General features: G+C 31.3%; 1 protein-coding gene across 3 annotated transcripts; it reads left to right on the top strand.

Moving 5' to 3' along the window:
- The first annotated feature begins 11312 nt into the window (after positions 1–11312).
- LOC111298888 (putative transcription elongation factor SPT5 homolog 1) lies at positions 11313–20024 on the top strand. Of its 3 annotated transcripts, none has more exons than XR_002691199.2 (22): positions 11313–11733; positions 14271–14509; positions 14630–14776; positions 14872–15030; positions 15110–15193; positions 15412–15482; positions 15579–15936; positions 16047–16202; positions 16282–16379; positions 16460–16508; positions 16587–16739; positions 16826–16969; positions 17061–17154; positions 17295–17456; positions 17538–17586; positions 17686–17780; positions 18119–18197; positions 18298–18352; positions 18471–18584; positions 18662–18805; positions 19194–19291; positions 19698–20024. XR_002691199.2 is itself a non-coding variant. In XM_022893631.2 (22 exons), the coding sequence occupies exons 1-22, from the start codon at positions 11406–11408 to the stop codon at positions 19935–19937; spliced, it is 3120 nt and encodes a 1039-aa protein (XP_022749366.1). In that variant the 5' UTR covers positions 11313–11405; the 3' UTR covers positions 19938–20024. The 3 variants fall into 3 exon arrangements, 1 of the variants encoding a protein (XP_022749366.1); XM_022893631.2 differs by having other exon boundaries at positions 18467–18584; XR_016340923.1 differs by lacking the exon at positions 18471–18584.
- The last annotated feature ends 1056 nt before the right edge of the window (positions 20025–21080 follow it).

Here is a 21080-nt window from a genome sequence, read left to right on the forward strand (position 1 = left end):
CTACAAAAATTCTATCAAAATATTATACAATAGTATTATAATTAAAACAAGCAAAATAAATCATGCAAATATTATAAAAATCATACTAAAATCATACAAAGATCATAATAGAAATATCATGCAATAAATCATATAAAAATCATGCAAAAACATTAAATAAATAAAATACATACAAAGTATTATGTAATGAATCATGCAAATAAATTAGATCCATGCAAAATATCAGGCAAATATATAAATTATAATTGTTCAACCAAAAATATTATAAATAAATATCAAATAAATATATAAAAATTATGCAAAATAAACTATGACAATCCTATCAAAGTTTTTCTTTTTCTTTTTCTCATCACTTTTAAATCAATGACAATTAATAATAAATAAGAAAAATAAAAAAAATAATAATAAAAAAAAAAACTTAATAACTAAACGAGGCGAATCAAAATTTGCAAATCCGAGTCAAGTTTCCAAAAGGGCAATATGTCAGTTAAAGCTAAAAATTTTCCCTTCTTTATTCCTTAATAACCAAAATAACGTAGTTTTGGTTTGCTATAAAATCTCATTTCCAGGCTTTTCCTCTTTTTTTTTGTAAATTTTTTTCTCTCTAAGCTTACTTCTCTAATTTCTTTTTATAATTGAAGAACACCAAACCTAAATCCTGATTCAAGCCACCACATCCTCCATTAATCGCCATCGTAACCGATGCCAGAGTACCCATAAACCTTTTTGCTTAATCTCTTTTTTTTCTTTCCTTCCCTTTTTCCTTCACACCAAATTTAAAGTTCTACATTTGCTAGCTTTGAAGCACTGACCACTTTAAAAAATCCTAGTGATACACCATTATGCTATTGTTCTTCCTTATTCTTTGCTTAGATTATTCTAAAACCTAAAACCCACTAAATCTAAATCTAAACCTAAACTTGTTTCTACCACTACTTGGAAACAACCTCAACCGCCACCCCAAAACCATTTAAAGTCAGCCTCTTTTTCAACTTAAAATATACCTAAAGTTCCTAAAATCCTTACTACTAGAAAGGAAAGGAAAAAAAAACTTAGTTGTTTTTCTATCTAAGTTTTGTTGTGTTTTTTTTTTTTTTTTGTTGCTTGTTGTGAATGGATCCAATTTTGGGTTATTTGTGTTTGCTTTGTTGGTCAATTATTGAAATTGTCTCTGTTTCATTACTGGATTTTGTTCACTAGACTCTACCATCTGTCTTGTGTCTCTGCAAATTGCCTATGAAAATTGGACTTGCTGTTGTATTTCTAATCTTGTTGCTCATTGCTTATGTTGTTACTGAATTACTTGAATACTTACTACTGAATCGCTTCTGTGTTTTGGTAATTGATTTTGGTTTCTTTGTTAGCTTTTTAGGTGAGATGGTGATCTAAGAGGGGAGTGAATTGGATTTCTCTAAATTTTTTTCAAACAATGATTTCAATATAGTTGAATGGAAATTAAAACAATAAGCACTTTTGATGAAAATATAATGCAAACAATAACAATTAATGAACCTAAAATCAAATATAAACAATAATAAATTGTAAGGAGATAGGGGTAGAGAAATCAAACACAATGATTTACAGAGGTTTGGTCCTTCTCCACAAGGCACCTACGTCTTCTTTTCTTAATTGTCTACATCAAGGCTTCCATCCACTATTCTTGAATTAAAAATTACAACCTATCTTTTTCTTTCTAAGGCTTAAGATAGAAACCTCTACCCTTTGTAGTATTATACCCAATCTCACTATAAAACTCTCAAAAGGATACATCACCTCTTATGCTCTTTCACCCTTGTATATCAAAGGTAATTTTAAAAACAATAGAACAATATCTCTAAGGCTAAGTGTTTGCTAAGTTTAAGTACAAAAAAATGATGAGTGAGCAACAAAAATAATTTAGATACAATAAATATAAAGATATAGACTTTGAGGCTCTAAAAACTCTTGATTATTTGAGAGAATAAAAATATAGCTTGTTGGCTCTTGCTCTCTTGATTCATCAACCTTCTTGGTGTGTTGGAATGCCCAATTTATAAAAAAATTAAGGAAATAGCTGTTGGGAATGCTTGGGAAGTGAAAGTAGCCATTGAAAGCTTAATAAAATAACCGTTGGAGATGTCTTTGCCCAGACCCAATCGATCCCTTCCATGAGGGGATCGATTGGTTCACGTTTTGAACCAATTTATGCTTGAAAATAGCCTAACCGATCGATCCCTTTTTGTAGGGGATCGATTGGTTAAGGGGGGATCGATCCCCTACATAGGGTGATAGATCCCTTATTGGCATTTCAACAAAAAATTCATTTCTGGATAAAAAAGCAATCGATCCCTTCCCTAAGGGGATGAATCCTGTCCAAGCTGGGTGGTTGTTTCCCGTTTTGTACTCTATTCACTAATTTGATCATAAATTGAGTTATACAAATCCAAATCACAAACTGTTTGAAGATTTAGAAACTAGACTTAAAGGGCTTTCTATCTATATAAAGTTCATCACCTAATTCACTATGTATGAATTATAGTAAATTTTTAATTTTACCTCTTATGCAGTTTTTAAACAACTGCAAAGTGTCTAGTAAAAATTCAAAATCTTTTCTTAGAAAATTTTGATTTTGATTTTGTTTGATCCATTAGAAAGTAGACTCAAAGAGCTTTCCAATCATATAAAATTCAAATATTAAAACTTTGTGAATTAATACAAAATATAAAATAAGTTCAATATTGGAAAACTTTGTTTTTGTAAAACAGTTTTCTTAAGTTAATCTATTTCTCAAAACCAATATTGTCAAAATTGTATTAAGTCTAAAATGAATAAGTTCATTTTAAAAACAACAATTGAACTTTCATTTAAGCTCAAATAAATAATCTTTAAAGATATATTTGGTTTGAGAAATATGAAACTAAGAAAAGTTTGTTTAAACTTTAAAAATCATATTATTTATTTAGTACCAAATTATAAAACTTAAGAACATGTACTAAATAAATCTTTTTCAAAATCTTGATCAAGCTTATTTAGCTTAATGTTTTGTTACTTCAAAATAAGGACAATTCAAGGCTAACAATCTCTCTCTTTTTGATATGATAAAACTTATAGATAAATTGCTTGATGAAAACTTTCTTTGAAACATTTAAGATTTTGAAAGACATTTTGAAAAACTTCCCCTTCAGCAATGCATGACAAAACTCCCCCTTAATTTGTGCATCCTAATCCAACACAACTCACCAAACATATGTTAGAGCATATATATCAAATAAGCACAATCAAACATATGCATGTCAAGCACAAGCAAATTTATCCATATGATATTTCTCCCCCTTTTTGTCATAGCAAAGAGGTATGAGCATATTAATGAGCAAATAAACACAAAGAGGCATCATTAACAAATATATTCATGAAACCTTTCTCCTCTTTTTTGTTTATGCTTTTATACCAAATGTTTAAACTCTTATATTAATTGTAATAAGCATACAATAAGAAATATATCTAAACTTTCTCTCCCTTTTTTGTCATTTCAAAAAAAAGAGAGATCAATTCAAGGCATGAGACAAAATGCTTAATACCAATAATATCAAGAGTATTTTGAATGCATATAATCAAGTGTAATATGCACAATGAAGTTCACATACATGTATTCAAGCACAAAAGTATAAGTGTATCCAATTTTAGCATTTTAGCACAAGTCATCAAATTTACTACATGAAATTTATGAGCAAAGGATAATGAATGATATGCAATCTATTCATAAATCATGTTAGGATAAGATATGCTTAGAACATAAAACATCAATAGCAATTAAGCATAAATTCAAGCACATGCATACAAGCTCACACCAATTGTTATGGATACTAATTGTTAAAAATATGTAATGATAAAGTATACCAATTGTTATCATAAAACAAATCAAGCAAAATTGTATTCTAAAATTTCTACTTCTTTTCAAAATAAGGATTAATCAATTTAAGGCACACACAATTTTGCATGAAAGTTATAAGCTATATCAAGGATAGGTACATAAACAAGTGTCTATAAAAGTTAAAAAAAAAATTCTTTAGCAAATTTGATACAAATTGTTACCAATTGTTAGCAATTTTATTCAACAACTTTCATAGAGCACACATACTTCAAGTATATGAAAGATTTATTCAATATATGCATAAATGATAATAATAATAATCTTTCATAAGCTATCCTATCCAAACAAGAATAAAAAACTCATATGTATTTAATAAAGCATGAATACTAATGAGTGATAGGGTTCAATCATCATGTCCTAACAAAGATTATATAAGCATGATTTTCCAAACATGATATGCACATATGCTATAGCAAATAAATAATGAAAGCATAATTATTTAAATATAATCCAAATTATTTCAATGCAAAGTAATATTCTTAATCCAAACATATGCAAGTATTCAATCATATATTTCAATCAAAATCATACAAGCATATGCAAAATACATAAACAATATAGCTAATTAAAAAAATATGCAAGCATTTAGGCACAATTTGGAACTTGCCATCTCAATGATCTTAATCATTGAACATGTTCAAAGAAATCAATCTATTTAACTCATATCCATGTCCAAAGATTCAAATGAATATTCATGCAATTAAAACCATTAATCAAAGCAATCAAGAACTAGGCATGAATATTAATGAAGGTGAATTAATCAATCCAAGCTTTAAAAAATATTAAGACAAATTTTATCAAGTAGCTTGTGATTAATTTGTGCTAAGTGTTCACAAATTCAAACACAATATCTCATTTTTGCACATATAAAAGCAAGCATTTTATCAAATCATGCATTAAACATTATAAATCATAGATACATAACATAGATTCAATACAATTACCTCCATCCTTATCAAACTATGTTGTTGTGCTCATTGTAGTTGAGCGAGGCTTTGAATCTATCATTCCGCATCATTTGAGCTAGTCTTTGATGTTCTTGGGCTTTATTGATGAAAATGACTTGCTTTGCTTGTTCCACTTGAAATTCTAAAAATGTAGGCTCATTCATGCTTATTTCAAGTTCTTCTAGTATAGACTTAGAAAAATTTCTTGACAAAGGATTTTCATTAGTAGCACCAAGAAAATCAATTGATAAAAATTATAACAATTGTTAGAAAACAATTTCATATTCTAAGTCATAATAGGTAAAAAAAAATTTATTCACTAAGCTTAAGTTACCAATTGCAAGGGAGATATATACTTAAGTTAAAGGCCATATATCAATTTAAACATCAAATAGCACGAGAATGGTACTAAAGCAAAAGTTCTCATGTAATGTGCAAAAATAAAAATAAAAAATTTTTTAGATCATTCATGAACACAAAATAAACATATTCAATATTCATATATATTCAATAAATCACCAAAAAATATGTCAAAATAAATTTTAGGCCATATGAAAACTAAAAACTCAAGGATGACATATTTATAAAAAAAAATTCAAGAAAATTTTAGCACAAAAACATAAATATATCTACACAAATTATAGGCCATAATCAACAATGACTTAAGCTAAAAAAAAAAGCATAATAAGAAATTCATTTACTTAAGTCATATTGCTACCATGTCAAGTCAAGCAAAACCACATTTATCATATATAAACACACTTGATAAGAATAATAGATGAACCAATAACACATATCATTTACAAGCAAGTTGTTCATCATATTCAAAATCACAAATCAAGAGATATATCAATTGAGCACAAGATCCAAAATATTTCACAAAATTATAAAACATTTAAGCATAAAAATAAGCATGTTTCACAAAATATCTTTCACAATCAAGAGATAAACAATTTAAGTATTTTAAACCACAAGCATTAAGGTCAAATTGAATTAATGATCATACAAGCATATATCTTGACCAAGACTAGAGATGAAGCAAGAATCAATATATTTCATTTAAAAACAAAAAGTTCATCAATTCATCAATCACAACAGAAGAAATAAATCTTGAATTAATAAGGATAAAGAATTAAAACATATTTCAAGACTATAAAAAAAATCAAAAGATGAACAATTAAATATCAATATTTATGATTTAACCACAAGAGCAAGCACATCACAAAGGTATTTCACAAATTAAGACATAAACAATTTAAGCACTTTCAAATCACAAGTATTAAGGTCAAGTTGAATCAATTATCATATGAGCACATACCTTGACAAAAAATATAGATGAACAAAGAATCAATATATATATCACTTAAGTATAAGATGTTCATCAATTCACAAATCAAGAGTTATAAAAATTTAAAATATAAAAAAAAATTTCACACTATCCAAGCATTGAGAATAAATTGAGTAATTTTAATGAACATGATCATATAAGCATGTTCAACAATTACAAATCAATATGCATAAAAGTCACAAAAATCATTTTCATCATGCTAAAATCATTCAAACAAGTATATTATGTAAAATACCATAGGATAAATCATTCAAAGCTTAATAGGTTTAGGATTTTGATTTTTGCACTTTAAAACTCATTTTTGCTTGAAAAATACCTTAATAAATCTCAAAACTAATCAAGCTCATTTTTAACCAACTTAAACTATTCCAACAAATTTCAAATGACAAACCAAAGTTGTTCAAGTGATCATTTGGCATTAGAAATAAGGAAATCAAAAAGTCAACTCTTAATCCTCATATTTCCTTGAAAAAAGCTATTAAGATAGGCAAATATATTTAAACACACATTTAAGTTCTTCAAACCATTTAGAAAAGTTTTATATCACAATTAATTTCAACAAGCAACTTAAACATACTTAAGTGTAAAATAAATGCATATTCAATTCAAGCTCACATTTTCTCAATATTATGCAACATATGTCTTACAATCAATGTCAATCAAATTTTGTATAATCAGTCAAGCATTCATAAATTCCATCAAGAATAGGTAACCAAATTCAAACACTTTTTAAATAAAAGTTTAGAGGTTACCCATCTCTATTGTGTGTCAATAGTATCCAATATGCAATCTCACATTGTAGCTATTTGCTCTAGCACATCTACAAAAGATATTCTCATTTGATTTTTGGTATCCAAATTACTTTGGGTCCTTGAAAACTAATGACCAAGTCTCTTGTTCCTTTAGGAACCCATACTTGCATAATTCTAAATGAAACTTTTCTTCTAATAGGACAAGTATGTATAGTGTGACCATGAAAATTACAAAAATTACATTTAATCATTTTGGAACTTAAACTCTTGTTTAAAAGCTCTTGTTTTTCATTCATTAAAACTTTAAATTTTTTTCTCAATTCTAAATTCTCTTTTTCAAGCATTTCATTTCTCTTTTGATAAGCTTCAAAATTCATTTTTAATTTATCATTTTCCTTTTATTCTTTGAATTTATTAAAAATTCATTTTTAACTTTTTTTTTTTGAAATCATTTTCTTATGTTTCAAATGCATATTTTCAAACTTAATTACTAAATCATTGTATGCATCTTGTAACTCATTAAAAGTGTAAGAGTTTGAATCACAAAAGTTAAAGGTTACCTTTGGTTCCTTAATGGCCATGAGACATGATGGATGTTAGTTGAAAATTTATCTTTCATGTAACTCATCCAACTTTTTTCATATCTTATTTGAGGTTGAGCATTTTGAGATCAAGTTGAAGTTGTAATCATCTAAAGTTCCATAAGGAATGCACTTGACCTTTGCATCATCTATTATTTGCTTCATATATTTTACATCTTTAGAAGGAGTATTAAACCCTTTTTCCATCACATTCCATGCTCCAAAATCTTGAGCCATAATGAACATCTTCATCCTCTTTCTCCATTCATAAAATTCAAATTTATCAAACATAAGAGTTTTGAGGGCTTCCTAACCATTTTAAAATCAAAGTTGAGCCATAGGATTTTACTCAAAGTGGTTAAACCTACAAAAAATAGATCAAAGTTCTAATACCAATTGTTAGCTTTTTAGGTGAGATGGGGATTCAAGAGGGGGAATGAATTAGATTTCTCCATAATTTTTTCAAACAATGATTTCAATATAGTTTAATGAAAATTAAAACAATAAGCACTTTTGATGAAAATATAATGCAAACAATAACAATTAATAAACCTAAAATCAAATACAAACAACAATAAATTGTAAGGAGATAGGGGTAAAAAAATCAAACACAATGATTTAGAGAGGTTCGATCCTTCTCCATAAGATATCTACGTCCTCTTTTCTTGATTGTCCATACCAAGGCTTCAATCCACTATTCTTGAATTAAAAATTACAACCTATTTTTTTTCTTTCTAAGGCTTAAGATAAAAACCTCTATCCTTTGTAGTATTATACCCAATCTCACTACAAAGCTCTCAAAAAGATACCTTACTTCTTGTTCTCTTCCACTATTGTATATCAAAGGTAATTTTACAAATAATAGAACAACCTCTCTAAGGCTAAGTGTTTGCTAAGTTTAAGTACAAGAAAATGATGAATGAACAACAAAAATAATTTAGATACAATAAATACAAAGATATAAACTTTGAGAGAATGAAAATATGACTTATTGGCTCTTGCTCTCTTGATTCATCAACTTTCTTAGTGTGTTGAAGTACCTAATTTATAAAGAAATTGAGGAAATAGCCTTTAGGAATGCTTGGGAAGTGAAAGTAGCATTGAAAACTTGATAAAATAGTTTTTGGAGATGTCTTTGCCCAGACCCAATCGATCCCTTCCATGAGGGGATCAATTGGTTCATGTTTTGAACCAATTTGCACTTGAAAATAGCCTAATTGATCAATCCCTTTTTGTAGGGGATCGATTGGTTAAGGGGAGGATCGATCTTCTACATAGGGTGATTGATCCCTTCTTGCCATTTCAATAGAAATTTCATTTCTGGATAAAAAAGCAATCGATCCCTTCCCTAAGGGGATCGATCTTGTCCAAGCTGGGTGGTTGTTTACTGTTTTATACTCTACTCACTAATTTGACCATAACTTAAGTTATACAAATCCAAATCACAAACCATTTGAAGATTTAGAAACTAGACTTAAAAGACTTTTTATTAATTTAATCACCTAATTCATTATGTACGAATTATAGTGAATTTTCAAATTTACCCCTTATGCAGTTTTTAGATAACTATAGAGTGTCTAGTAAAAATTCAAAATCTTTTCTTAAAAAATTTGGATTTTGATTTTGTTTAATCCATTAGAAAGTAGACTCAAAGAACTTTCCAACCATGTAAACTTTGTGAATTAATACAAAAAAATAAAAGAAGTTCACTGTTGGAAAACTTGGTTCTTGTAAAATAGTTTTCTTAAGTTAATCGATTTCTCAAAACCAATATTGTCAAAATTGTATTAAGTCAAAAATGAATAATTTCACTTTAAAAACAACAATTGAACTTTCATTTAAGCTCAAATAAATAATCTTTAAAGATAGATTTGGTTTGAGAAATATGAAACCAAGAAATGTTTGTTTAAACTTTAAAAACCATATTATTTATTTAGTACCAACATATAAAACTTAAGAACATGTGCTAAATAAATCTTTTTCAAAATCTTTATCAAGCTTATTTAGCTTAATATTTTGTCATTTTCAAAATAAGGATCGATTCAAAGTTAACATTTTTCATGCTTGATTCTAAAAATTAGTTGAATGTTGTTTTCTATTTGGCGACTGCTTGATCGTTGTGTATGCTATGGCTTTGCTAAATTTCGTTTGACTAGAAATTATGGTGTTGGCTAATTGCTTGCCTCTATTTGCTTGTGCTTCGATTATTTGCAACTTGGAATTGTTGTGAATTGTCTATATGTTGAATTTCTACTTCTTGCTAATTTACCAATATTTTGGAAATCTTTACTGCTAAGATCTTTGCTTTGTTTTTGCTTTTGTAGTTGAGATTGCTTGTGAGAAATTGCTTCGTCCTCTCTATATGATTCCTCTACTATTGATGAAGTTTTCTCTATTTGGGTTTTTTCTTTAACTTCAATGAATCTCACCAAGGATTTCCAAGATTTGATTTTTCCTATGATTCTCTTTTCTCTTTGGATTGTAGATCAAGTCTTTCCATAGGCAACTAAATTGAATTTCAGTTTTCAACTGAATCCAAGAAATATAATTTATAACTTTCCTTGTGCAAATTAAATCCCATGTTTTTCATTTTTTTTTGTTTTCTTACTTTCTTTTTTTTTTTTTTAATTTTTTGACCTTAAAAAAACAAAGAATAATAAAACTAAAACTAAAAATTAAAATTAAAATTAAAATTAAAATTAAAATTAAACTAAAAACTAAAAACTAAAAACTAAATTAAAATTAAGCCAAAAATTAAACTAATAAAATACAAATGAAATTTTGGGTTTTTGATTTTTGGACTTTAAAACTAAATTTTCAATTAAGGCCTAATTAAGATTGAAAATCCATTTTGATACCAAAAAATTTTTTTGAATAAAATGGGGTGTCTATAGAGAGCTTGAGAGATTGCAAATTATGTAAAGAGTAAGAAAAGTTAAGTGCAATTTGGTATAGAAAGTTGAGAAAGGTGGCTAGGAATGTCGAGAAAGAGAAAAAATGAGTAAGGTTAACTAGAAGAAAAGGTTGAAAAAACATAAAGAAAATATTAATAATATTTCTAAATTATTCTACTATTCAAATCAGTTTTTTCAGTTGGTTCAATTGTTAGAATTTAAGATAACAAATCGATTGTTTAAATCACACTCAAAACTGACATACCCATATTCCCCAAATTAATCGACCAATAACCTTCAATTTCGGTTAGGTATTTAGATTATACCCGAACTTTGCTCAACCTTACTATAAGCTTTTATATATTTTTTTAACTATTGATTTTATAAATTTAAACGATAAGATTAAACAATTTTTTTTCTCTTTTTGACTTGTTTCTCTCAACACTTGAATTTATTAAAATCAACAATTAAAAAAATATAAAACTTTTATTTTATACTTAGAATAACTTATACTTTCTCTAAAAAAAAATTAAATATCTACATGAAAAATTTTAAACTTTAAATATCAAATTGACTATAAATAAGATACTAAATATATAATTAACTGAAAATAAAATGACCTTCAAACATCTCGAAAAAGAAATGGACATTCTACTGGGCCCAATAGAACTAATTAATTTGTTTGAGACCTTGATAGCACTTAGATTCAACAAACAATTTTGCACGACTTTACCAAACCCAGAAGTTGGCCCAATTAAAGTCCACCTGGCCCATGTTAAAAAAATTGGAAGAGTGAAGAAAAAACCTTGTCTACCTTTTTTCTTTTTTTTTTACCGTTACCTTTCTGATTAATAATAATAAAAAAAATTATAAGCTTCCCATCCATCTCAAGGGTTCCATTCAAAGAAAAGAAATCAGAAGTATATATATCATCAGAAAAGAAAAACATTAAAGCCTTGATCGAGTTGCTGCGATGGCGAGAAGAAGAGACGAGGAAGATGATGACGTTGAAGACGAAGAGTACGAAGATGATGAGGAGCAGTTGTTGGACGACGAGGATTACGACGAGGACGAAGACTTAGGCAGAGGCCGTGGCGGTTCAAGTAGGAAGCGTCTGAGATCTGATTTCATCGACGTCGTGGCGGAGGAGGACGATGAAGAAGATGAAGATGATGACGATGAGGGTTTTGGTGGTGGTGGGAAACGACATAACAAGGCTCCGCGTGTTGGCTCTCAGTTTTTTGATCTTGAAGCACAGGTCGATAGCGATGAGGAAGAGGAAGAGGACGAGGGAGAAGACGGTAATTTCCTCTGCCTTCTTTTGTTTTATTTATCGGTTGCTAATTTGGATGATTGGAATTGAAATTGGTGATGAAGTGGGAAAAAGTGATGATTAATGTGCTCGAATCGAGGATATGTGGGGATAAATCAAATTCAATTCTTATTTAGAAATTAGTTTCAAAGCTTAAGCTGGTTCAATATATTATTTTCGGAGGTTGCAATTATGTGCCCTTTCAATTAAAATCTCTTTTAACATGAATCTGTTGCTAGCATCTTCTTAAGCTTTTAATAATGAGGATTAAAGTAGTTTCTTTTCCATGTCTGTTTTTGCCGAAGTGCTATAGTTTGCATTCTAGTTTTATATGGCATTTATATTCCCTATGCTGTAACTTTTGACAAATTCAAAATCAACTTCGGGACTGTTGATTGAATGTTGGCAGTTCTTAAATTTCTTAAAGTGAAAATTGTTATTGGTGGCATATATGATGGTAGCATTAGTTTTTGATATTGTAGTGGTTCTGTAGGTCACTAAAACGCTTACATTTTGGATTGATGTGTTTGAACCTTATCTCTCTCTGAATTTCTTGTTAGATTGGAATTTTTGTCTGACTCTTGACATTTCTTGATAGATGTATGTGTGCACTAAGTTTGGTTAAATAAAGGAATTACACTTATGCTATGTTTGGATAAACATTAGTAAAATAAAGGAAAGGAAAGTAAAGGAAAGGGAGGTTATTTAAAGGAAAGGAAAGGATATATGTACCATTTGTTTGAATAGCTAAAATTAATAAAGAAAAAGAAAGTAAAGGAATGCTAACAATCATTGTTTGGTTAAATAATGAAAAGGGAAGGAAATGATTTATTATATTATTTTTTTCCCATTATAACCTTTGGTAATCTTTGTTTTTACTATAACATTTACATGTTTATGTTAATGTATTCTGTGTTTTCAGTTTTCCTTTATTTCTTTATAAAAATAGTCATCAATGAAATTTATGGAATTCATAAAAATAAGAGAAAAAAATTAAAGTCAATAAATTTATTGGTAAATGATGTTTTGTATTCTCAATCTAATTTTGGAGTTCAAAATCATACATTTTTAATTTAGAGAAATTAATAAGGATATAATGGTCATTTTATATTTTAAAAATTTTATTCTTTTCCTTTCCCTTCCTTTTCCCCCAATTTGGGGTAATTAAAAAATAAAGAAAGTTGAGGGAAACGAAGGGGAGCTAAGCATACCTTCTTTTCCTTTATTTTATTTATGTCATATGCAAACAAGGGAAAGGATTCCCCATTTCCTTTTGTTTCCTTTCCATTCTTTTCCTTTCTCTCCCCTTACCTCAATCCGAACATGCTGTTAGTTGGTGGTATTTCATTTTGATATACATGCACTTATCTGGCTGTTACTTTGGACATTGTTATTCATGTTAGTGGGATTGAACAACAGGGAGTAACATTGGTAGTTCTTATTGTAGTAATTATTTGATTCTTAACTAGCTACTACTTTTCCAACATTTTTTTTCTGGACTTGTTTGAAAAACTTCCCCTTATTACATTGAACTCATTGTTATTTGTATGACTATTATTTGTTAGTCAAGGCAATAGAGAAAAAACATGTTTTTCTAGGTGTATGCTTCCACTTTCACTGTTTGTTGACATTTCTGTTTCATTTGTACCGGTGTTGGGATACTTAGTGCCTGATTCTCTGCAAATTCTAGGAATTCCACTTGTTGTTATAAAACTTAATCTGAAAATTTTCTACTCTTGTAATTATTAAAATCTCAATGAGCTTCTAGTTTTCCAACTACTTTTCATTGCAAACTTTTCTGTGAAGAATTCTTCCTTCATTACGTTGAACTCACAATTATTTCTGTGCTAGGCACAGCAGAAAAAAGAAATCATTCTTCATAGTTCTTGATTCACTTTTATGTGATGGTTCTGTTGCATTTGTATCTGTGTTAGGATACTTAGCACCTGATGCTCTGCAAATCTAGGAGTTCCTTTTTGTTAATTTAAATTGCTCAATATGAAGTTTCTAGGTTAACTTTTTTTTCCTCTATCTGTAAGTTCAAATTAGTCATTTTTTAAGCTCCGTAGTTTTTAGTGTATTGTGCTTGAGAATCTTTTGGTTACCAAATTTGTCAATTTTGCCTAAATCTATTGTTTGTCAGAAGGTAATGCTGTATAAATAGCTTGGAAAAAAATGATGTGTGGAAACCATGCATATGAGCCTCATGCTTGGTATCCTTTATTCTTCACCTTTTCAAATTTTGCCCGAAACAATATTGCTTTCAATTATCCCATACACACTGCTCTGTGTGAAAAAGAAAAATATGGCTTATATGGGCTGAAGAGGCATTTCATAATCAACACAATTATGTGACTGGTAAACCTTTGTGGGATTGTCCTGAAGCAAGCTATTTCACTGATAATGAGTCTGGAATGGTTTGATGGCATATCTGAGTATGGTGATCTTTGTTGAATATTCTATTGATGCTTGGCTTTTTATCCTCAATTTTTTGTGTTGCTGATTAATTGACAACTGCAAATGCAGACTTCATAGTTGAAAGCGGAGCTGATCTACCTGATGAAGACGTAGATAGAAGGATGCATCGTCGTCCATTACCACTCCGGGAGGATGAACAAGAAGATGTTGAAGCTCTTGAGAGAAGCATTCAGGCTAGGTATGCAAGATCAAGTCACACAGAATATGATGAGGAGACAACTGATGTGGAACAGCAAGCACTTTTGCCATCAGTAAGAGATCCAAAGCTGTGGATGGTGAAATGCGCGGTATAATAATAATTTCCTATGTAACTTGAGTTTTGGAATTTTGTTTTTGGTCAAAAATGGTTAATGATTATTTGGACATTTGTCATGGAAGTTAATTAAGGTCATGTTTATTTATGCTAGATTGGTCGTGAACGAGAGACTGCAGTTTGCCTCATGCAGAAATACATTGATAGAGGATCTGAATTGCAAATCAGGTCTGTCATTGCCCTTGATCACCTCAAAAATTATATTTATATCGAAGCAGACAAGGAAGCCCATGTGAGGGAGGTGTGTGATATTTGCTGCTTTTGGTTTGTTTTTGTGAGTGGCTTAGCTTTAGATGTCTATGTTTATTTCTCTTGACGAATTTTCATCTGCTTCAGGCTGTCAAAGGTCTACGTAATATATTTGCAACAAAGATTATGCTTGTTCCAATAAGAGAAATGACTGATGTTTTATCGGTTGAAAGCAAAGCGATTGATCTTTCAAGAGATACCTGGGTCAGAATGAAGATTGGGACCTATAAGGGTGATCTTGCTCAAGTATGATTTTTGTCCTTGCCACTTCCATGAATTCTTCTCTTTCAAAATTTAGTCTGACTTCTTAATTTCCATTTCGTAGGTAGTTGATGTGGATAACGTGCGGCAGAGAATTACTGTGAAATTGATCCCTAGGATTGACTTACAGGCTCTTGCGAATAAATTGGTATGACTTGATTGCATTTATTAGGTGTTAATCTCATGGATTGTGCATATTAAAACCTTAGAATAGAATTGTGTTTTGATCTTATGCTTGTGTAGAAGTTTTAGCTGTCTTTCTATGATTTGCACTGCTATGAAAAAATTAATCAGATTTAGTATTAACTATTTGGCTCTCTTTTCTCATTCTGTTGTCCTTGATCTACCCAACTATTATTTATGCAGGAAGGAAGAGAAGTTGCAAAGAAGAAAGCCTTTGTCCCTCCTCCACGTTTTATGAATGTTGATGAAGCTAGGTAGTCTCAAGTGATTTCAACCTCAAGTGGAAAATCTACCACATTTTTATTTGCTTCATAATAACTTGGTTCATATTCCTCAATATTTTTTACTAGGGAACTTCATATTCGTGTAGAGCGCAGACGAGATCCAATGACTGGTGATTACTTTGAGAATATTGGTGGCATGTTGTTTAAAGATGGGTTCTTGTACAAAACAGTCTCAATGAAGTCAATTAGTGCTCAGAACATAAAACCAACCTTTGATGAACTTGAAAAGTTTCGGACACCTAGCGAGAATGGAGAAGGTGAAATGGTTGGTTTGTCAACTTTGTTTGCAAACAGGAAGAAAGGGCATTTCATGAAGGGTGATGCTGTTATTGTTGTCAAGGGGGATCTGAAAAATTTAAAGGGATGGGTTGAAAAGGTTGAGGAAGAGAATGTCCATATCAGACCAGAAATGAAAGGCCTTCCTGTAAGAATTAAGTCAATAGTGGTATTCTTTGATTTAAGTCTTTGATCACTGATGTGCATGTAAGTTTCCTTTTTGGTAGGACATACTTAGCCTTTGATGAAATTTTGCAGAAAACTCTTGCTGTTAATGAGAAAGAGCTGTGTAAGTACTTTGAGCCTGGGAATCACGTGAAGGTTGTGTCTGGGACAAAGGAAGGTGCAACTGGTATGGTTGTCAAGGTTGAGCAGCATGTGCTCATCATATTATCTGATACAACCAAAGAACATGTGAGTGATGCATCTTGTTGAGAATGGTCCTGATCTATGGATTATCTTAGCGGAAAATAATTGGAATTTGTTTTATCAGATTCGTATTTTTGCTGATGATGTTGTCGAGAGTTCTGAGGTAACTACTGGTGTTACAAAAATTGGAGAGTATGAGCTTCATGACCTTGTGCTACTAGAGTAAGTCGTTTCTTGCTGAAGAATTTGACTCACAGTCTTTAGTTAATTTGGGAGCCTAACCATGCATTCTGTTGGTGCAGTAACAATAGCTTCGGTGTAATTATACGTGTAGAAAGTGAAGCGTTTCAGGTGAATTAACCTCTCCTGAAGGGCATGATTTTTGCTGTGCCTCTTTTGAATATGCCCTTAGTCTTGTACTTCTTTTAGGTTCTTAAAGGGGTCCCAGAGAGACCAGAGGTTTCTCTTGTCAAATTGAGGGAAATAAAATGCAAGCTTGAGAAGAAATTTAACGTGCAAGACAGATATAGGAATACTGTTTCTGTGAAAGACGTGGTTAGGATCCTTGAGGGTTCTTGTAAAGTAAGATTCTAATTTCCAATTTGGTTTGTCCTGTTAGTTATTTTACGAGTTTATAGTTTACAAACTGTCGTCTCCTATCATATTAGGGGAAACAAGGCCCTGTAGAGCACATATACAAAGGAATCTTGTTCGTGTATGATCGACATCACCTTGAGCATGCTGGTTTTATATGTGCTAAAGCTGATTCTTGTTGTATAGTGGGAGGATCACGTTCCAATGGTGACAGAAATGTCAGTCTTTTTTCTTCTTATTTTTGTGGTTAATTCATGTATAATGTACATACTTTTTATTAAGGCTAGCATGCTTGATTCAATCTTTTAGGGTGATTCTTTCTCAAGATTTGGCAGCTTCAAGACTCCACCTCGGGTACCACCTTCACCGAGGAGATTTTCTAGGGGAGGTCCTCCATTTGATTGTATGTTGGTGATGGTCTTAGTATCCTTGTTTGTACAAACATTAATGGTTATTGAATTTCTTTGAATTATTATTTTCTCAAGGTTAAGTCTTAAATTTCATTAGAAAGCTGATGCTATTAACTTCTGCCATTTAAAACAGCTGGAGGAAGGCACAGAGGTGGAAGAGGAGGGCATGATGCTTTGGTTGGTACTACTGTGAAAATTCGCCAGGGACCTTTTAAGGGTTACCGTGGACGAGTTGTAGATATTAAAGGTCAATCAGTTCGAGTTGAGTTGGAGTCTCAAATGAAGGTTGTTACAGGCAAGTCTAGGTTAATTTTTTAAATATTTTCTCCTTCTCTTGATTATCTTTGTGGCTTATTCAACTTGTTCATGTCTGCAGTTGATCGCAATTTTATATCTGATAATGTGGTTATTTCAACACCCTACCGGTAAATGTGGTTTCTTCAAATTCTTTTTGTTGTTTTCTTTAACTATGAAAACCTCGTTCTATATCTCTCTGATGTTTTGTGTTTATTTTATTTCACTAGTGATACATCCCGGTATGGTATGGGAAGCGAAACACCTATGCACCCTTCACGAACTCCATTACATCCATACATGACTCCTATGAGAGATCCCGGAGGTTTTTTTTTCATGCTTTTAGTGTTTTCTTGTGCTTTAAATGTGGATACTTCCATTAATAACTGATAATGTTATTTAATAATAATAATAATAATAAGAGAAGGGATCAACTTACACCACTGTAAAATTAAAAAGTTTCACTTTTTTCTAGCCATTTATTTCAATATGTCCAAGGGATGAGAGAGACAAGTCAAGGAGAAAAATGATTTAATGCAATCCTTTGGATGTATTGAAATCAGTGATTAGTAAAAGGTGTAAAACTAAAAAGTTCTATGCTTATATAAGTTGATCCCTCCCCTAATAATAATAATAATTTAGTTGCTTTATTGTTCCCTGCAGCAACACCTATTCATGATGGCATGAGAACACCTATGCGTGATAGGGCCTGGAATCCTTATGCACCAATGAGTCCACGCAGGTTTATTAGCAGATTCCATTCATCTGGAGCATCCCATGTTAATTGTTTAAATTCACGCCATGCTTTGACTCGATATTTTGTTATGTTGACTGCAAAATAGGGATAATTGGGAAGAAGGGAACCCTGCCTCTTGGGGAAACAGTCCACAGTATCAGGTTAGTATCTTGCACAATTAGGTTCTATCAGCGATATAGCTATTTTTTTCCATACTGTATTTATTTAAGTTTGGTTCTTTGTTTGTAAAATAACTGGAATGCTATTACTTTCAGCCAGGAAGTCCTCCTTCTAGGGCATATGAAGCACCTACCCCTGGTTCAGGTTGGGCCAGTACTCCTGGTGGTAATTACAGTGAGGCTGGAACACCAAGGGATAGCAGTTCAGCTTATGGTTGTATTTTATCCTATTTTTGCTATTTGAATGTTTTAGTGTTTTTTAGAGTTACTTATATCGTATGTTTGTTGCAGCCAATGCTCCAAGTCCTTATGTGCCCTCAACTCCCAGTGGGCAGCCTATGACACCAAGCTCAGGATCCTATATTCCGGGTACACCTGGAGGGCAGCCAATGACACCAGGAACTGGTGGTCTTGATGTTATGTCTCCCGTAATAGGTGCTCTTTCTGTTTCCTCACCTGTTTTTTCCAGAAAAATGAACAATCATCATTTGGGTCATTGGCTAGTGGATATTTTACGAAATTTAAATTCTCTCATAGAATACAGTAATTCTTTTTTATATAAAAAATGTTTTTGCTGATGAGCTTATCTTGGGGAATATTTTAAGTTTTTATTTTTATTTTTTATTTTTCTGATTTGAACCTTAGAATCCATTTTTCAATGGTTGTTACTGAATAAACTAAGTCTTGAGACTTCTGTGGGATTTGTTGAGTGCTTTCAGTTTATCTGGAGTTATTTCCTCCAACACAGTTCTAAGTTTTTAAGAAAATAAAAGAAAAAGCAAACTGTAAATATACCTCAAATTTAATATCTGGCTGCCTGCAGGTGCTGACAATGAAGGACCATGGTTCATGCTAGATATTTTGGTCAATGTGCGCAAATCTGGAGATGAGACTCTTGGAGTTATCCGAGAGTTGCTTCCGGTATGTCTTCCATCAATTTGTTAATGCTATTCTCTTTTTCTTCTATTTTGCATATCTCCCATGTGATATCAAGAATCCTTCAGCACTGAGAATTGAAATAGTTTTGGCTTACTTTTAATGATTATATATTTCAAGTAGCTCTATGGAGTATAGGTGCACACACCATCCACGGATTTCCTTCATGAAATATTTGTATCAGTCCAGTCTCCAGTATTCTTAATGTGTTCTATAGATATTACCCCTAAAATAAACCGTCGTTTTTAGCCCTAATGATTGGACCAAGTTCTTGTTGAAACCTCACCTATGGTGAAGCATATTATAGGCATTTTTGGCAGTTACTGGCTGTAAGTTTCAAAAACTTATTATAAAGAACAATTTATTTCATAATTGATGGTCCATGATACAGGATGGCTCATGTAAGGTAGCACTTGGGTCAAATGGAAGCGGTGATACAGTAATCGTCCTGCCTAGTGAGATGGAGATTGTACCACCAAGGAAATCAGACAAGATCAAAATCATGGGTGGCTCACTACGAGGTGTTACTGGCAAGTTAATCGGTGTAGATGGCACTGATGGCATTGTAAGGATAGATGACAGTCTTGATGTCAAGATATTGGACTTGGTTATACTAGCAAAATTACCTTGACCAACATGCAAATAAAAAAAAAAATAACAATGTATATTATCATATTATTTATTAGTTATGAGCAAATTTTGTGAGGAGTTCATATTATAGTAGCTCTACCCCTTTCTCTCTGCATTTGCATAAATGCAGAACTTGCACGTCCGTACTGATGGTGTGATTCTCAATTCTCAAAAATTTTAATGCAAGTAGACGCATAGATTAACAAGGCTCTTAAATGTGCTCTATAGCTTTGATATGTCCCATTGAGGTTGAGGACGGGAGTATGGTCGTTTCATATGCATGTTAATCAAGGTTTAGGGTTATTTATGGTCACGACCATGTTATGCTGCGGTCATGTTTTCCCGCCGTCGTTATAAAGCCCAAATTTGATTGTTTGGAAGTTTAGTAGTGAATTCTATTTCAGAATCTTTGTATGATTTGGCTAGGATTGAAATCAGTGTACTGTAGAATGTGTTGGTAAACTTAGGCTTCATTTGATTGATGCATTTATGTAGAGCATCCAAATGGTTTGATTTACGAACTAAACTTGAATCTAAAAGTAAAAAGATTGGTTTGGACTTGTTTTCGTGATGACTAAGCTGAACTTTGAACATACGGTTTTGATTGGATAATTTCGACCATTGCCAAATTTGAGCCTGGACTTCTCAAGCACATTGGCAGGGCCCAACTCCTACTACTATTGTTATGTTGAATGTTTTAAGAAGGAAGTTGAGTCTCCTTTTCCAGTTTACGTCCAAAAAAAATTGCTTTGATAGTAATCCAATTAGGAAACTACACGGAACGAAATTCAGCAAAATCTAATATAAATGAGAATCAAGTGTAAGTTTAGTGATTGCTAATGTAATTTTACCTTCGGGAGTTTGTAAGCCTTTCGAGACATTGGCACAGCTTTTTAGATGATTACGTGATAAATACCCCTAATTTAATTAGTATGAATTAATTGGTATAAATTAATTTTGGATGAAGTGTCGAACAAAGTTAACGACAAAGTTGATCCCTGTCAAGTTAAAAAAACAAAGAAAGAGAACCAAATGAAAGGGAGAAAGGAAAAAGGAAAGACAAGACAGGAAGCAACATTCAAGGAAAGTGGGGATGGAGGAGCCGAAGATGAGCATGAGAGAGTTGAGAAGGACTGATGCCTGC

The sequence above is a fragment of the Durio zibethinus genome, chromosome 3, assembly GCF_047325235.1.
Source record: "Durio zibethinus cultivar Kanyao isolate XHJ-2024 chromosome 3, ASM4732523v1, whole genome shotgun sequence".
Lineage (NCBI taxonomy): Eukaryota > Viridiplantae > Streptophyta > Magnoliopsida > Malvales > Malvaceae > Durio > Durio zibethinus.

What these genes read in the sequence shown, in the direction of transcription:
- LOC111298888 (XM_022893631.2), top strand. Translation starts at nt 11,406, where the DNA reads ATGGCGAGAAGAAGAGACGAGGAAGATGATGACGTTGAAGACGAAGAG. An exon ending in ATAAGGGTGATCTTGCTCAA is followed by an intron (nt 15,031 to 15,109) that starts GTATGATTTTTG and finishes TCCATTTCGTAG; the next exon opens with GTAGTTGATGTGGATAACGT. An exon ending in CATGACCTTGTGCTACTAGA is followed by an intron (nt 16,380 to 16,459) that starts GTAAGTCGTTTC and finishes CTGTTGGTGCAG; the next exon opens with TAACAATAGCTTCGGTGTAA.